The sequence below is a fragment of the Fragaria vesca genome, linkage group LG3 (assembly GCF_000184155.1).
Source record: "Fragaria vesca subsp. vesca linkage group LG3, FraVesHawaii_1.0, whole genome shotgun sequence".
Classification (NCBI taxonomy): domain Eukaryota; kingdom Viridiplantae; phylum Streptophyta; class Magnoliopsida; order Rosales; family Rosaceae; genus Fragaria; species Fragaria vesca.
In genome coordinates this window covers 9,269,001-9,284,498 of record NC_020493.1, presented here as the reverse complement: position 1 = coordinate 9,284,498, position 15,498 = coordinate 9,269,001, and the positions used below count along the sequence as shown (strand labels likewise).

The window sequence follows — 15,498 nt, the reverse complement described above, 5'->3', positions numbered from 1 at the left end:
ATATATTAAGACATCTGAAATAGTTAGATTATGGTTGAACCCCTATCTGTTTTTGTTCACTGTGATTGCTGTTTTTGTCTACTGTAATTGCTGGTCTTTTCAGGTAGAGAGGCATGTGGGGAATTTATTTCCACTTGTAATTTTAGATATTATTATATAAAGTTTACTTTAAAAAAAAAAAAAAAATGCTATAAGGTGTTACGTTCATTTTGTTGTCGATCGTGCACACAATACCAAATAATTGATCGTTAGAACATGATTTAATGTGTACAAAGGTGACAAAGTGAAAACTGACATTTTCTCTCACACATTCCGCATTCGTCACTACCTGCTTTGTCGTCTTGCACATGAATAATTCATGTCGTACAAACCGTCTCCCCTCATTTAGTTACAAAAAAAAAAAAAAAACACGCGAAGCTTTCTCTCTTCACAATTCTATTCTCACACCAAAACAGATCTTTCTTTCTTTCTCTCCCAATCAAACTCAATCATTCGCTCTGAGAGACGAAGCTGAAGACCTTCATAACAATGGCTCCGATTCCGCCAGACAACGGCGTGGAAGGAGACGATGAGCGCGACGAGGAGGAAGAAGAGGAGGAAGAAGTAGAAGAAGAAGAGGAGGAAGAGGAAGAGGAAGAGGAGGAGGAGGAGGAGCCGAGGCTCAAGTACCAGCGAATGGGAGGCAGCATTCCGACGCTGCTAGCGAACGACGTCGCTTCGTGTATCGCCGTCGCCGAGCGGATGATCGCGCTCGGGACGCACGGCGGGACCATTCATATTCTTGATTTTCTCGGCAATCAGGTCAGTGAGAGACTGAGCTTGGATTCAATTCGGTTTGATTTTTATGCTGTAGAGTTGTTGCATTGAAAGTTAGGTTTAGTTTGAAACTTTGAATTTGAGGTGGATCTGATTTTGGCTGGTAATTTTGAATATTTAGTGGTTTTACTGGGAAACTGAGTATAGTAATGGTTTGGAATAAGTTGTAATTAGCTTAATTTTAGTTTAATTGTGATTTTGTTTAGTTTAATTGTACTGAACCTTTTAAATCAGAAGCTTTTTGCTAATTGCTTGGGAATTCAAAGGGTGCACTTAGTTTAGTTTGTTTCTTTGGACATCTCTAGGTAGCTATTTGAGTTTGCATTTCCAGAAAATGTAGCTGCAGCTTTCTTGCCTGCAAGTTTTATATGGAAATTTTGAAGGGTGATGGTTGCTTGCTACAACAAAGCGAGTTCCTGCTTTTATTCACATTTGTATGTCATGTGTAAATTCCAGGGAGAGTGTGTATTGATTCTTTTGGAGTGTGAGTTGCTTATTTCTTGTGGGAGAGGTTGTATACAGTGGCTGGTTTGAGTTGGGAGAGCCTAGCACGGAGTCTTGCTCTATCAAGCGCAAGGAATTTTGGCTTTGGAAAACGTAAGAAGGCTAATTTCTCTAGGACTCTAGTGAGCTAGCTGTCATAGACTCATAGGAGTGCTTTGGATTGAAAGAAGTAGAAGAACTTTGAAGATTTAGAGGTGTGTGCACATTGGAGGAGCTTTGGATTAGAGTGAAGTATTTTGGCTGCTTTGTCAGCCTCTGCAGAATTCAGACACTAGCATTGCTGATAGTGTGCTCCATTGGAGGCCAGTCATAGTCTAAGCATAGGGTTGTGGGTTGTTTTCTGCTTTATTTACAATTTTAGATGTAGATTTCTGGTTTCTGCTGGTTTTGTTTCTTTCGCTTGCGACCACTCACTTTATAGTTTATTGGTATCACTCTTTGTGATCAATAAAACTTGTTTCTTTTCGAAACTAGAAAGAAAAAGAGGAAAGAAATGCAGTACACAATGCCATGATTTCAGGGAATAAAAGGATTGATTGCTATTGTATCTTGCAATGTTCATGTATTTGATATCTTGAATTCTGTTGCATCCCTATAAAAAATTACAAATTAAAAAATTGTTCTCTTTCTGCATCCTGAAATCAAGTAGTGATTGTGTATCAACTTTGCCTACAATTGGAAGTTTGTATAGGTTACAGAAAGATCATTTAATATAAGAATTATTGATGTCTGTCCTCTACCACTGTTTGACAGCAGGTTTTTATTAAGCATATGGAGCATTTTTTTTGGTGTCTTGAGTAATGTTGTCATCTGTGGAGTTTCTGGACAATATACAGTCACATTGAAATACTCCTGATATGTATGGAAGGCGATGTGTTTACCTGATTGGTTTCTTTACAGGTTAAGGAATTTTCTGCTCATACTGCTGCTGTGAACGATCTTAGCTTTGACATAGAAGGTGAATATATAGGAAGCTGTTCAGATGATGGGTCTGTTGTAATAAACAGCCTTTTTACAGATGAGAAAATGAAGTTTGAGTATCGTCGCCCTATGAAGGCTATTGCTCTAGATCCAGAATATGCAAGAAAATCATCCAGAAGATTTGTAGCTGGTGGGCTCGCAGGCCATTTATACTTGAATACAAAGAGATGGCTAGGGTTTAAAGATCAGGTGTGTACTTAACTTGTACTATAGCATGTTTTTGAAAATCTTTTGAGTATGCCTTCTAATATCTGAAGACGAATGTCTGTCTAGGTTTTGCATTCTGGTGAGGGTCCAATACATGTGGTGAAGTGGAGATCAAGTCTCATTGCTTGGGCTAATGATGCAGGTGTGAAAGTATATGATACTGCAAATGATCAGCGGATAACATTCATAGAAAGACCACGTGGAAGCCCACGTCCTGAGCTTTTGCTGCCTCACTTAGTTTGGCAGGTTAGTAAAAGTGTATCATGCTATTAGTAGGTGTGCCCACACTTTTAATAAAATATTTACCTGGTGCATAGTAAACTCTCCTACAATGCTTAACCATGTGGGGGGGGGGTTCAGGAAGCTCTAAATTCTGAGGGATGTGTGTCTATGATTGGGTAGGAATGAGCTTGTATTAGGATGGAGATGTCTGTGGGAGATGGTGGAAGCGAACCCAATTTTTTTTTTTTTATAGGTTACAGGTGTAGATAATTTCTGGGCTTCTTTGTGGGCTGCAATTTCTTCAGAGTTAGACATCAGTTCATCTTTTGCAATCTTTTAGTTGGAGTGCAGCTGATATGTATTTGCCAAATCATGGCTTTCTTGTCTATTTTTGTTCTGGTTTATCGTCTCTGCTGCTGCTGTTATGAGTTTCTTGTCTTTTGTTTGAAGTATAAAACATAAAACTTTTTGTAGTGGAACAAAGCCAAACTTTTGTGGGTTTCCTGGTACTTGCTGTTATTTGGGTCATTTGGCTGGAAAGAAATTAGAAAATTCTAAACTACAAGGCTAGTGATGAACTAGTTCGATTGACAGAGTAGATTTTTGGACATTACTTTGGGCATCATTTACTTCTGATATCAGGGACCTCTTTTTATTGGCTATAATGGTGATTGGAAGATCTGTTTCAAGCTTCTCTCAGTTTACCTTTCCATTTTATTTTCATTTGTTGGACCTCTGGTTCACTGCACATAGTGTCTTGTTCGCATAGCAATAAAGTCTTGTTTATTTAAACAAAATGATTATTGTGTGTAGTAGAAGTTAAACTAAAAAAGCATCGAAGAGAAGATTGGGAGTACTAGGAGTAAGGGGATCCCAAATGCTACAAGTACTTAAACTCTAGAACCCAAGGAAGGTCACCAAAGCCTCTTGGAACTCTTAGAAACTATAGACTAGAATGAAGTTTTTTGTATCAGCTAGATATATAAAATTCCTGCTCTATCCCGTTGCCTTCAGTATGATAGAAGATTAGTTTTTAAGATATGAATCAGATTACACCACCACCTAATCTTTCTTTCTTAGTATGCATAAATGGTCCATCTTTTTCTCATTCCTGCCAATAACTGTTGTCCGCTTTCATGCATTTCTCACTGTTTTTATCACTTTCAGGATGACACACTGTTGGTCATTGCTTGGGGAACATCAATCAAAATCACATCAATAAAAACAAATCAGGCTAGAGCAGCCAATGGTTCATATAGGCCTGTCCCAGTTTCCAGTATGAACCAGGTGGATATTGTGGCATCCTTTAGTACCAGCTATTTCATTTCGGGAATTGCCCCTTTCGGTGATTCTTTGGTTGTTCTAGCTTATATCCCTGGTGAAGAAGATGGGGAGAAGGAATTTAGTAGTTCTGTTCCATCACGTCAGGTACTTTTTTTCATCTCATGCTGTATAATAAACTTTTATTCTTTGCATTCATTAATTTGCACCATTTTTGGGGGATTTCCACCCTCTTGCTGTTTTTAAAGTTCTGTTTTTTGAGAAGGTGTTGCAGCTGAAGTATTTATGATGATTATTGTTGTAGAGGGCAGACTTTGTCTTTCTGAAACTTTTGCGCTTTGATTTTAGTCAAGCGTCATGTGATTCCTGCTTTTTGTTGGTCCTTTGGAATTGCCACATTGTATTTTGTTTTTCATATATAGTGCTTTTCATATTTGAATTTTTGAAAAAATTAGAAGCTTCTACATTTTCAAATAAATTATTCAGGATCAAGCATTTTATCATTAACATATTGTTTTCATGGTAATGTGTGTGTATCATTGTCTTTTTATTTATTTATTTATTTTTTATACAGACTTCTTTATATAAGTAGATTATCATATGGGCGATATTTGATAAAATGAAGAATGCTTTTGGAAAATGTAAATTTAAGAACATGACTTGTATCAATTTTGAGTATAGCGCTGACCAAGTGTTAATAATTGGCAAGACAATTTGGTGATATAAGATGTGCACAAAGTTATACTATTGTCCCATGACATTTGGTCAGTCTTTCGTTTTGGTCACACTACCATTTAGACTTGCGTGACATTTGCCCTGAACATCAATTTGTGTATTCATATAGTCAGATCGACTCCTTAATGGAGATTGCCATAAAAGATTTGACGAAGTTTCAATGCATGAGATGTAAGGACGATTGGAATTAAAATAGTAGCCAATGGGAGAGACAACTGCAGTTAAGGGGCAGAAAAGCTCTTCGACAAAGCTATGGTTTACCCAACATGTGTTACAAGAGATCTATATCTAGTTAACTATAAAAGAAAATTAAAATTTCTCCACTTTGCATCTAACTGGAATGTAACCGATATTGCTTTTAACTCATTTAAGCTCTTTGTAGCAGGGAAATGCACAGAGACCAGAAGTACGCATTGTTACATGGAATAATGATGAACTTTCAACAGATGCGCTACCTGTACATGGCTTTGAGCATTACAAGGCAAAGGACTATTCACTGGCTCATGCTCCTTTCTCAGGTTACAAGCTTATTATCAAATTTCATTGTCTACTTACAGCAGAATAATTTACATCTATATAGCTGTGAAACCCTTTTAGTGTGAATCTAGGTAGCAGCTATGCTGGTGGTCAGTGGGCTGAAGGTGATGAACCGCTGTACTATATCGTATCACCAAAGGATGTGGTCATAGCAAAACCCAGGTCAGTTCTGTCTCTTTTATTTGTAGCATGCCTTTATTAATAATGTATGAGCATCTGAAGTAGTTCTGGTGAATGGTCTACCTGAACCTTTGGTTCTTGGGATCTGAAATATTGAACATAGTAATGAAAAGAAGCTTTCTATTTTTTTCGTTTTCTTTTCTACTTTCTGTTAGTACCCTCTTAAAAGGACTATACCCAGTACAGAATGAATATCCAAACCTATAATAACTTGTTGGAAAAGAGATTGGATTCTTTTTAGTCCCAATTGCTGCCCCTGTGGAGTTCCTTGTCCAAAGGGAAGTGAAGTGATGAGAAATCAGTGAGGTAAAAGCACCATCATATCTCCAGTTATCTAGCCAAAATCAGAACAGAGTTCCTTGAGTCAGAATCGGGGGCTCAGCCTCTTTCATACGTCAAGTGTGAACATTGCAATGGACACAATTTAGTTTTAAGAAAATTTAAGTGCTACAAGTATCAACTGCTAAGGTTGGGCCCTCACTTGTATCTGACCAAGCCACTAAAAGCACTCTTTTATTTACATGCTTGTCCTTCCAAACAAGAGTTTCCTGGCTGTAGTTATGGAAGTGAGGAATCAAGACACCCTATGAGGAAATTAGCTCGGGTGTGAAGATTAACAGAACACATGGCCACTCATTTGATATGAAAAAGGAACTTACAATACCAAACCATGATTAAAATCTCCATTTGATTGTTTACACCAGTAAATTCTTTTCTAGTACTATATTATCACCCTTTTAGATTTACAAGTGCATATTATATTAATAAAATCAAACGTCTATCATGGAATTTTTTCCTTCTTATGTTGACACTTGACACTTGATACCTGACTTGATTTAAGCTTAGTTGGATGACTATGATTGTAAATATTTCGTGTGGTTCTGTTGATTTATGTTTTTGAGATCAGTTGAATATGATTTCCAAGGCTACCATGGTGGAGTGCGTTTAAGACGAGTATTATAAGTTTATAGAATATTTATGAAATCTTTTCAAAAAAAAAGAAGAAGGATATTTATGAAGTTAAATATATGTTCATTTGGATCATGCAAACTTGATGATGAAATGGATGCGTACATTATTTCCAGAGATACGGAAGATCATATTGCTTGGCTTCTTCAACATGGTGCACACGAAAAAGCTTTGGCTGCAGTTGAAGCTGGCCAGGGACGAAGTGAACTTCTCGATGAGGTAATCTGCTATCAATTTTCTCATTTTCCACATCTGATTATAGAAAAGATAAGGATGTGTGCTATGTTTTTGTGCCTTATAGTGGCTATTTCATTCCTCAACACTTTGTAGTTCTCGTTCTTAATATATGTAAGCATATGCCACGCTTTCATCTAAAACTTTCATTCATGTGGTCTAATTCTGGTGGTCGTATTGGCCTGATACCCTTGTGATACATTTCATTATATCAAACCTTAACTTTGTTTTGGTCAATTTATGTTTGGTACCTCTAGGTTGGTTCTAGATACCTTGATCATTTGATTGTGGAAAGAAAATATGCGGAAGCGGCATCGTTGTGTCCCAAATTGTTGCGAGGATCAGCTTCTGCCTGGGAAAGGTAATATATATATCCATTCTGTATTTCCTACTTTTAATTATAATGGGCAAGTCTGTCATACTATTTATCGAAATCTTAGAGTAGACTGCACTTTACAGATGGGTTTTCCACTTTGCTCATCTGCGTCAACTTCCAGTACTTGTGCCATATATACCAACAGAGAACCCAAGATTACGTGATACTGCATATGAGGTTTGTGAGGAAATATTTTTGTCAATTGCTAAATTTTTATTTGTACTACTATTGATTTACTAACCGGAAGATCATGCTATCTTCTTTTTGGTGTGCAAAGGTTGCTCTTGTAGCTATTGCTACAAACCCCTCTTTTCATAAGGAGCTCTTGTCAACTGTCAGATCTTGGCCACCTGTGATTTATTCTTCATTACCTGTAATCTCTGCTATAGAACCTCAGCTCGACACATCCTCCATGACAGATGCTCTTAAGGAGGTCAGTGAGATATTGTTTGTATGAAATAGCTCGATAAAATGACAATTATGATTCTACTAAACACCTTTTCTCTTATTCAGGCACTAGCAGAGTTGTATGTCATTGATGGGCAATATGAGAAAGCCTTTTCACTATATGCTGATGTAAGTGTTCTTAATGCACATTCTCAGAAAAAGAAAAAAGAAAAAAAGTGTTCTTGATGCACAGACAACTTTATTTGCAAACCACATACTCAATTAGAAGTTGTTATCTTACTTTTAATTACATGATATTATCCTTGATATCTGATTACTTCCTTTGTTATGCCTTCAGCTTATGAACCCAAATGTATTTGCCTTCATCGAAAAACACAATCTGTATGATTCGATTCGGGAAAAGGTATAATGACATGATCACAACTTATATACAGTATATATCATTGGATGTTGATATGTTTTTTATTCTAGTGTCTGTATTGATTTTCATCTTTATAATCATCTTATAGGTTCTGACATTAATAAATAAAATATTATTCTAAAGTAGATCAAACTGACATTGTAAAATAGACCTAACAGTCTATATCTGGGCTATTTCATTTCAGGTCTTGTTTGCTCAATCCGATTTCTTATGTGGTTGCTTTGTTGTCTGTGCTTTGGCAGGTCGTTCCACTGATGATGCTGGATTGCAAGCAAGCTGTTCCTTTATTGATTCAAAATAAGGACTTAATTACCCCATCTGAAGTTGTCAAACAACTTTTGAATGCGAGTGATAAGTGTGATTCCAGATATTACTTGCATCTATATTTGCATTCACTGTTTGAAGTAAACCCTCATGCCGGAAAAGATTTCCATGACATGCAGGTATTTTGGAAGGCTCGACTTGTTTGTTTTGTCTGAATCCTTAGTGTAGTCATTTCTGTGATGAAGACGCATATACTTTATTTATGATGCATATTACGTCAAACAGTTTTTGTATGAGGCATTTAAATTGTTCTGCATATCAGTTTTATAAGTTTTTCATGTCCCCGTATCTGTTGATATTTTTGCAACTCTCCCGTGTGTTCAACATAGCCTCCTGCATGTTTAGTTTAGTTTAGGTTTTTCACTTATTTGATCCATTGGCCTCCTGCATGCTTATATTTTCAAATCATTTGTTGGGTGGAACTTAGCTGTCATAATGACATTACCCTCACATATCTTCCTATTTCAGCCAAAAAAATCAAGTTCCAGGATTATTTCTTAATATTATTTGCATGTTTCTGTTGTTGCTGAACGAAAATGTATTAGGCAGTCTAGAGGGTTCCTTGTCTATTTCCTTACAGAACCTTGTGTGAAAGAGGGCAAGAGGGTTCCTTGAATCTGATCCATTTCATTTCTGTTTCCTCTCAAACAAGTAAAAATTATTTTTCTTTGATTTGAAGTGTCTTTTCGTACTTACTGAGGTTCTCGTGTTTGGCTACTGTAATCTTGAATGCATATTAATCTGACACTTCTGCTGTTCTGTTTTACTGTGGTAGGTAGAGCTTTATGCAGACTATGATTCAAAGATGCTGCTTCCTTTTCTCCGTAGTAGTCAACATTATACACTTGAGAAGGTTTGAACAGTTACATGAATGAGCAATTATGATGGACTTTACATGTTTGTCAGAAATTGACTTTCAGAAATCAATCTCAGGCACATGAAATTTGCACCAGAAGGGATCTTGTAAAGGAGCAAGTTTTCATTCTTGGAAGAATGGGAAATGCAAAACAAGCTCTTGCTATAATCATTAATAAACTAGGTGACATTGAAGAGGTACCTCCTGTTTATTGGAAATTCTGCATTAAACAGAAACAGATTCTTCAGTTATTTCTTACCTGTTTATTTGATTTTGTTGATGATTACTGCAACTGTAAATTGTCTACAGGCTGTAGAGTTTGTGAATATGCAACATGATGATGAACTGTGGGAGGAATTGATTCAGCAGTGTCTTCATAAACCTGAGATGGTATTTATATTAGCTAGCCTTTGGTTTTGTTTGTAGTTTGTGCACATGATGGTACATGGATATATCTACAACTCCTAATCATGATGCTCCAAATTTCTTCTACTAATTGACAGGTCGGCGTGCTATTGGAGCACACTGTTGGAAATCTTGATCCTCTGTATATTGTGAATATGGTTCCTAATGGACTGGAGATTCCTCGGTCAGTTTGATTTATAAAACTGTTCTGTTTGCTTTAGATTTACTTTCTTATCCTCCCTCCTTTTAGTCAATGAAAATTTTGTTTTCTTGAAATCCTAGCAGATATTTGTTTGGTTAAAGAGAGGATACAAAGCAGTGGGCAAGAAATCCACGTGAAACGAAATTTTGGGAAAAGTAAAACCTAACAAAGCTAAAAACATTGACATGATCACGTACAAATTAAGTATAGATGTATGCAATAATATCAATAACTATGCTCGAACTTGTGAGCCTACTGCAACATATACAAAAGTTACAAAAGTTAGATGATTCTGAAGTATAAATTTAGAACGTGGGGTACCCTTTGAGTAGAAACTTTCATTAACCATTTGTAATATACTTTGCAGGCTCAGGGATAGGCTAGTCAAAATTGTCACCAATTACAGGACTGAAACATCTCTAAGACATGGGTGTAATGACATCCTTAAGGTCCCTAATACTCCTTGTAAATCTTTTGTCTTGCATTTGAATTGAGCACTTTGTGAAAATTCTGATTGTGTAACTGGGGAACAGGCTGATATTGTGAACCTCTTGGTCAAATACTACAATGAGGCAAAACATGGAATTTACTTGAGCAATGAAGAAGATGAGGCACGAGCAAAAAGAAATGATGGTAGGACTTCTCAAGTAATTGAGAAATCACCTGGTGTGAGAAGTATGGAGGTTAAATCAAAACCTAAGGGCGGTGCAAGGTGTTGCATCTGTTTCGATCCGTTTTCTATACAAAGTGTTAATGTCATTGTTTTCTTTTGCTGTCATGCTTATCACATGAATTGTCTTATGGATTCCGCCTATTCTAGTGGAATTAATGGGAGTGGGATCACTTCCCAGGAGAGAGTTACAGATTACGGGTATGATGATAGTGATGAGGATGATGATGGTGATGATGGTCCCCAAACGGGTGGCTCTCGCATGCGTTGTATCTTATGTACTACTGCTAGTGGAGCTTAGTGTGATATGTGCACTCAGTTGTGCTTGATTTGCTTGCATGCTTATTTATCTTTTTAGGTTCAGTTTTGTGAGCGTGAAAGGCGCCCCTCCTATCGGTTCTTTGTTGTGCCTAATTTATCGTGTATAGCGGTTTTTTATTTTATTTTTTGGTGATCTTTGAGGATTGTGGTCACGAGGGCTACTTTCTAGTGCACATTTGTTTGAGTTGATATGTACATGTTCTTTTCATGTTTTTACCTCACTGAGTTGATATGTACCTCAGTGTTTGTAAATGGTAGAAACTGGTGCTTATGCTGCTGGAATGAGTTTTTTAGGAAATGAAGGTTGATCGACAATTTTGTCATTATTTTGTAGTCATTATTATGTAGTCGTAGTTAAAAAAGGCATGAAATTCCAAGCTAGCACCCTTAAACACTTGCAATTTTCCTGTCAAATCTTCTGCAATTCTTGCTTATGGTTCTGTCAAATGTTGTTCGATACTTGCTGACTGTCCTCAAACTTACAACATAATAAGAGACATCAATGTAACCACAAATCATGGTCCTTGAATTCACAGGTGCGAATTTGATAAATGTAAACAGGACTTCATTGGCTTGCTAAGTGCATGCTATCAAAGGGATTCAAAACCATGATAAAAACCGCAATGAAAGCATAGAAAAACTTTCTTGATGAAGCCAAGGATCACCCCATGTCCCGATCAATGGGGACCGGAGGAGTTGTCCTTAGAACTCAACTCACAGATCAGAACCATCTTCTGTGATATTTCCATGCATGCTTAGAAACTAACTAAGGCCATCTCTAATTGATGGTTCTAACTAAATTATAGGAATTTTTAGTCAAACACCATCTCCAATTGATGGAAGGCAAAGTGGACCCCTCATGTACATTAACCACAACTGACTTGAACTATAGAACTTGTTGATTAGAGTTTGTTTGGTTATACAACCTACAATTTAGATGAAGTGTCAAATGAGGTTGCATTTTCATAGATAGAACATGTTTTTACAACCCTCAGCCGGAGAAGGCCTAACCAGCACCGTGTCGACATACAATGACAAAAAAGCACAAATTCTGGAACGTAGTGTGTGAATTGGACTTGGTTCCCGGCCGTGGTTTGTGATTCGGACATACTTCAGTCAAAAGTTCCCGGTCATTAGCTCGTAATTATTTTCAGTTTTACAAGTTGTACACGTTTATCATGACTGAAACACTATAGTCTAGAATACACGTTTATCAACTTGGTATACTAGAATGTACAAGCGACGGACCATACCGTTTGATGTATCAGGGTAAAAAGTTCAACCCATCACATATGCATGTTTTCACCAAGTTGGTTGTGTCCAGCAAGATGGACCTAAATCTAACTGAGAATTTGGTGAAGTAAACATGATATATATGCAGGCGCCGATCCAGACCCGAAACTTTGTCTAGGGTAGTTTCACATGTGCATTTTTTTGTTTTGTTTTTGTTTTTGAGGTTTGAAAACGAGTGGGAAACTCAGAATCATTTCCACTTTGGATTGCTATTGCTATTTGCTCCTGTATACAGCGGGTAACATATGTGTTTTGGCCATACCAGTAAGTCTGAGCGTGCAAAGTCTCTTTTAGTTGTTGCGGGGAATGTAATAGTTGTAGTAGTGAGGTGCGCTTAGCCTTCTGTTTCTAATCAAACGATTGAGGATGGAGAGAGCACTAACTCTACCGCAGGGTTCTTCAGATTTGCCTTGCGTATCGGGCAAGGACTTGACGTCGAGCAGAGCTTCAATTGGGAAGGAAAGAAAAAAGACAAAGCTCCGGGGAGCGTACAAGGAAACGAAAGCAAAGCTCCGGGGCGTGTCTGGAGGTTCAACTGTGTTGAAGGTATTGTTTTTGTATTTTGTAGAGTTGTTGAGTCTCGAACTCCTTTATATAGAGTTATTTTAAGGCCACAGGTATTAACCCAAGACATGTCAAAGACTTACAGGAGTCTTCAATGTTATCACAAGCAGTCCTTATCAACTATTCGCTGTTGCTCTTCTTGAAGGTAGCATAGTTGGTTTAGAACTCGTGGAGATTTTCACTATGGTTGGCCGTCCACATGCATGTAATCAAAGAGTAGAACCCTTGACCAATGCACATACCTCACATGCACGCATCATTCACATAATCTCCCAAGCAATTAAGGATAATTGCTTCCTTATCTAATTAGTCAACGCATGCAACCAATGCTTTAGTCCTTCTCTCACGCGAACTCCTCTTCTTGTTTCTTAGCGTAGTCTCCTGGGCGAAGCCGAATACAACTCAAGGAGAAGACTCCTTAATTAGTTAATTATGCATGCTTTCTTGTATCACTGCACGTATACATTTAAATTATATATATACCACTCATTAATTGAATGACCAACTAACCCAGAGACGTGTACATCCTTGCGCATATAATCACATATCTACAACTAAGGACAAGAATCCTTGTTGACCACCTCTTTGCATGTGCCCAGCTCGCCAGCAATTTATGTCTTAATTCTCCAATCATGCCAGGTCATTGCATGCGAACTGTTATTCACACACCTCTTCTACTTTTCTATAATTATGATTCAACTTTGTTTACAAACCAATCCCTTGTATTTGCTTCATGATAGACTCTAATCGTTGATAGGGTGCGTGGATAGAAAAAAATGGAGTGTGAATAACACCACCTTAAAGTTAAGGGTGAGGTCTTAGTTTCTCTTTTCCGTTCTGTGTTGTGCCTAATTTATTATGTAAAGTGGTTTTTATTTTAGAATAAATGACCATTTACTACTAATTTAACATCCTTTTAGCCCATTCTAATGAAAATGTATTCAGCAACCCAATTCTAATGAATTCTAACAAAAAGACGTCAATACCCTCACCCTAATTTAACTCTCTTTCTCATCTTTTTTCCCGATCATTAACTCTCTCTCTCTCAGAAAACTCTCCCACTCTCTTTCCTCTCTCAAACGTGAATCTGATTCCTCTCCGGCGAAGCACCGATGACATGAAGCATTGGCGAAGCACCGCACCAGTGACACTGCCTCGACGCCGATGAGGCTAGATCCCTCACGTCGGTCCTCGTCACCGCCGAACTGATCACCGACACATCTCTGACCAAATCCCTTCCTCCTTCTCTCCTCTGATCTGGAAAGCACACACACTCTCTCACTCTCTCCTCCCGCCGAGACCGTTAAGCCGAAGAGCAGCGTCAAATCCAGATCAGGTTGCAGCACATCTGAAGTCGACGGCCTCCGATCTCTCCTCTCCGACATCGACGACCTCCAATCACTCCTCTCCGACGTCGCTCGTCAGTGTTCTCCATTGCAAGTTCGACGCCTCTAGAGATCGGATCCCCACTCTCTCACCATCGGCATCTCTCTCTGTTTCTCTCCAAAGTCTGAAGACAGAGGTCAACTTCACTGAATCAGACTGGTTCAATTTCACTGGGTTGAAATTGATGGCGCCGAAACTGTTTGAAGGTCGCCGTTGTTGTAGAGGATGAGCTAGCGTTGTGCCGCCGTCGTTGTGGTTCTTGGTTTTTTTTTTTTTTTTTTCGTGAACAAACGTTGAGGTTTCTGGTTAACAAAAGGTTTATGTACCTTCGTTAGTCTCTCATTGATGTTTGATAATTATGAAATCAGTTTTGGTTAGATAGAACTGTTAGATACGTTTTGGCGTTGATGTATATGAAATAATTAAGATTTTTACTGACGGTAGTAATATTTCATAGCATCTTATTTTTGTGTTCTACACTCAAAATATAAAAATTATTAGGGGTAGTAATTTTCTATTATTTGCTTGTGTGTTGATTTTCTTTGGAGATAATAGATTGCAAGTTTACTACTCCCGGTAAAAGTTTAATGGGGGTAGTAAACTTTATTTTTTTGCATCTAAGTTGTTCTTTCTCTGTTTTAGTCTGTATTATGGTCTTGAAAATATTGTTTTGCAAGTTTACTACCCCCAATAAAAGTTTACTGGGGGTAGTAAACTTTAGTTTTTCGAATCTAAATTGTTCTTCCTCTGTTTTAGTATGTATTATGGCCTTGAAAATACTGTTTTGCAAGTTTACTACCCCCAGTAAAAGTTTACTAGGGGTAGTAAATTTTATTTTTTGCATCTAAGTTGATTTTTCTCGGTTTTAATGTGTACTTATAGTCTTGGAGATATTGTTTTGCAAGCTTACTACCCCCAGTATAAGTTTACTGGGGGTAATAAACTTTATTTTTTCGCATTTAGGTTGTTCTTCCTCTGTTTTAGTGTCTATTATGGCATTGAAAATATTTTTTTGCAAGTTTACTACCCTTAATAAAAGTTTACTGGGGGTAGTAAACTTTAGTTTTTCGAATCTAAATTGTTCTTCCTCTGTTTAGTATGTATTATGGTCTTGAAAATACTGTTTTACAAGTTTACTAGCCCCAGTAAAAGTTTACTAGGGGTAGTAAATTTTATTTTTTCCACATCTAAGTTGATTTTTCTTCGTTTTAATGTGTACTTATAGTCTTGGAGATATTATTTTGCAAGATTACTACCCCCAGTAAGATGTTTACTAGGGGTGGTAAACTTTATTTTTTTGCATATATGTTGATTTTTTCTCTCCTTTAAGGTATATAATGGTCATAGGAAAACTGTATTGCAAATTTATTACCCCCAGCAGAAGTTTACTAGGGGTAGTAAACTTTATTTTTCTGCATCTAAGTTGATTTTTCACTGTTTTAAGGTGTATAATGGTCATGGAGAAACTTTATTTTGAGTTTACTACCCCCAGTAAAAGTTTACTAGGGGTAGTAAACTTTATTTTTCGTACTTGGGTTAAGATCACGTAAATTCCGATGACATTTAAAAAAATCCAGTTAGATTTCCGGAAAATTCCGGCCACCGG

General features: G+C 37.3%; 1 protein-coding gene across 1 annotated transcript; it reads left to right on the top strand.

Moving 5' to 3' along the window:
• The first annotated feature begins 493 nt into the window (after positions 1-493).
• Positions 494-10,906, top strand: LOC101306019 (vacuolar protein sorting-associated protein 41 homolog). Its single transcript, XM_004294008.1, has 19 exons — positions 494-801; positions 2,221-2,490; positions 2,575-2,754; positions 3,898-4,158; positions 5,132-5,264; positions 5,355-5,445; positions 6,549-6,651; positions 6,924-7,027; positions 7,126-7,219; positions 7,320-7,475; positions 7,556-7,618; positions 7,788-7,853; positions 8,114-8,314; positions 8,971-9,048; positions 9,129-9,248; positions 9,361-9,441; positions 9,555-9,640; positions 10,026-10,107; positions 10,192-10,906. Exons 1-19 carry the CDS (start codon positions 529-531, stop codon positions 10,627-10,629), a joined length of 2,880 nt encoding a protein of 959 aa, XP_004294056.1. The 5' UTR covers positions 494-528; the 3' UTR covers positions 10,630-10,906.
• Positions 10,907-15,498: the final 4,592 nt, after the last annotated feature.

What these genes read in the sequence shown, in the direction of transcription:
- LOC101306019 (XM_004294008.1), top strand. Translation starts at nt 529, where the DNA reads ATGGCTCCGATTCCGCCAGACAACGGCGTGGAAGGAGACGATGAGCGC. An exon ending in TTGATTTTCTCGGCAATCAG is followed by an intron (nt 802 to 2,220) that starts GTCAGTGAGAGA and finishes GTTTCTTTACAG; the next exon opens with GTTAAGGAATTTTCTGCTCA. An exon ending in AACATTATACACTTGAGAAG is followed by an intron (nt 9,049 to 9,128) that starts GTTTGAACAGTT and finishes AATCAATCTCAG; the next exon opens with GCACATGAAATTTGCACCAG.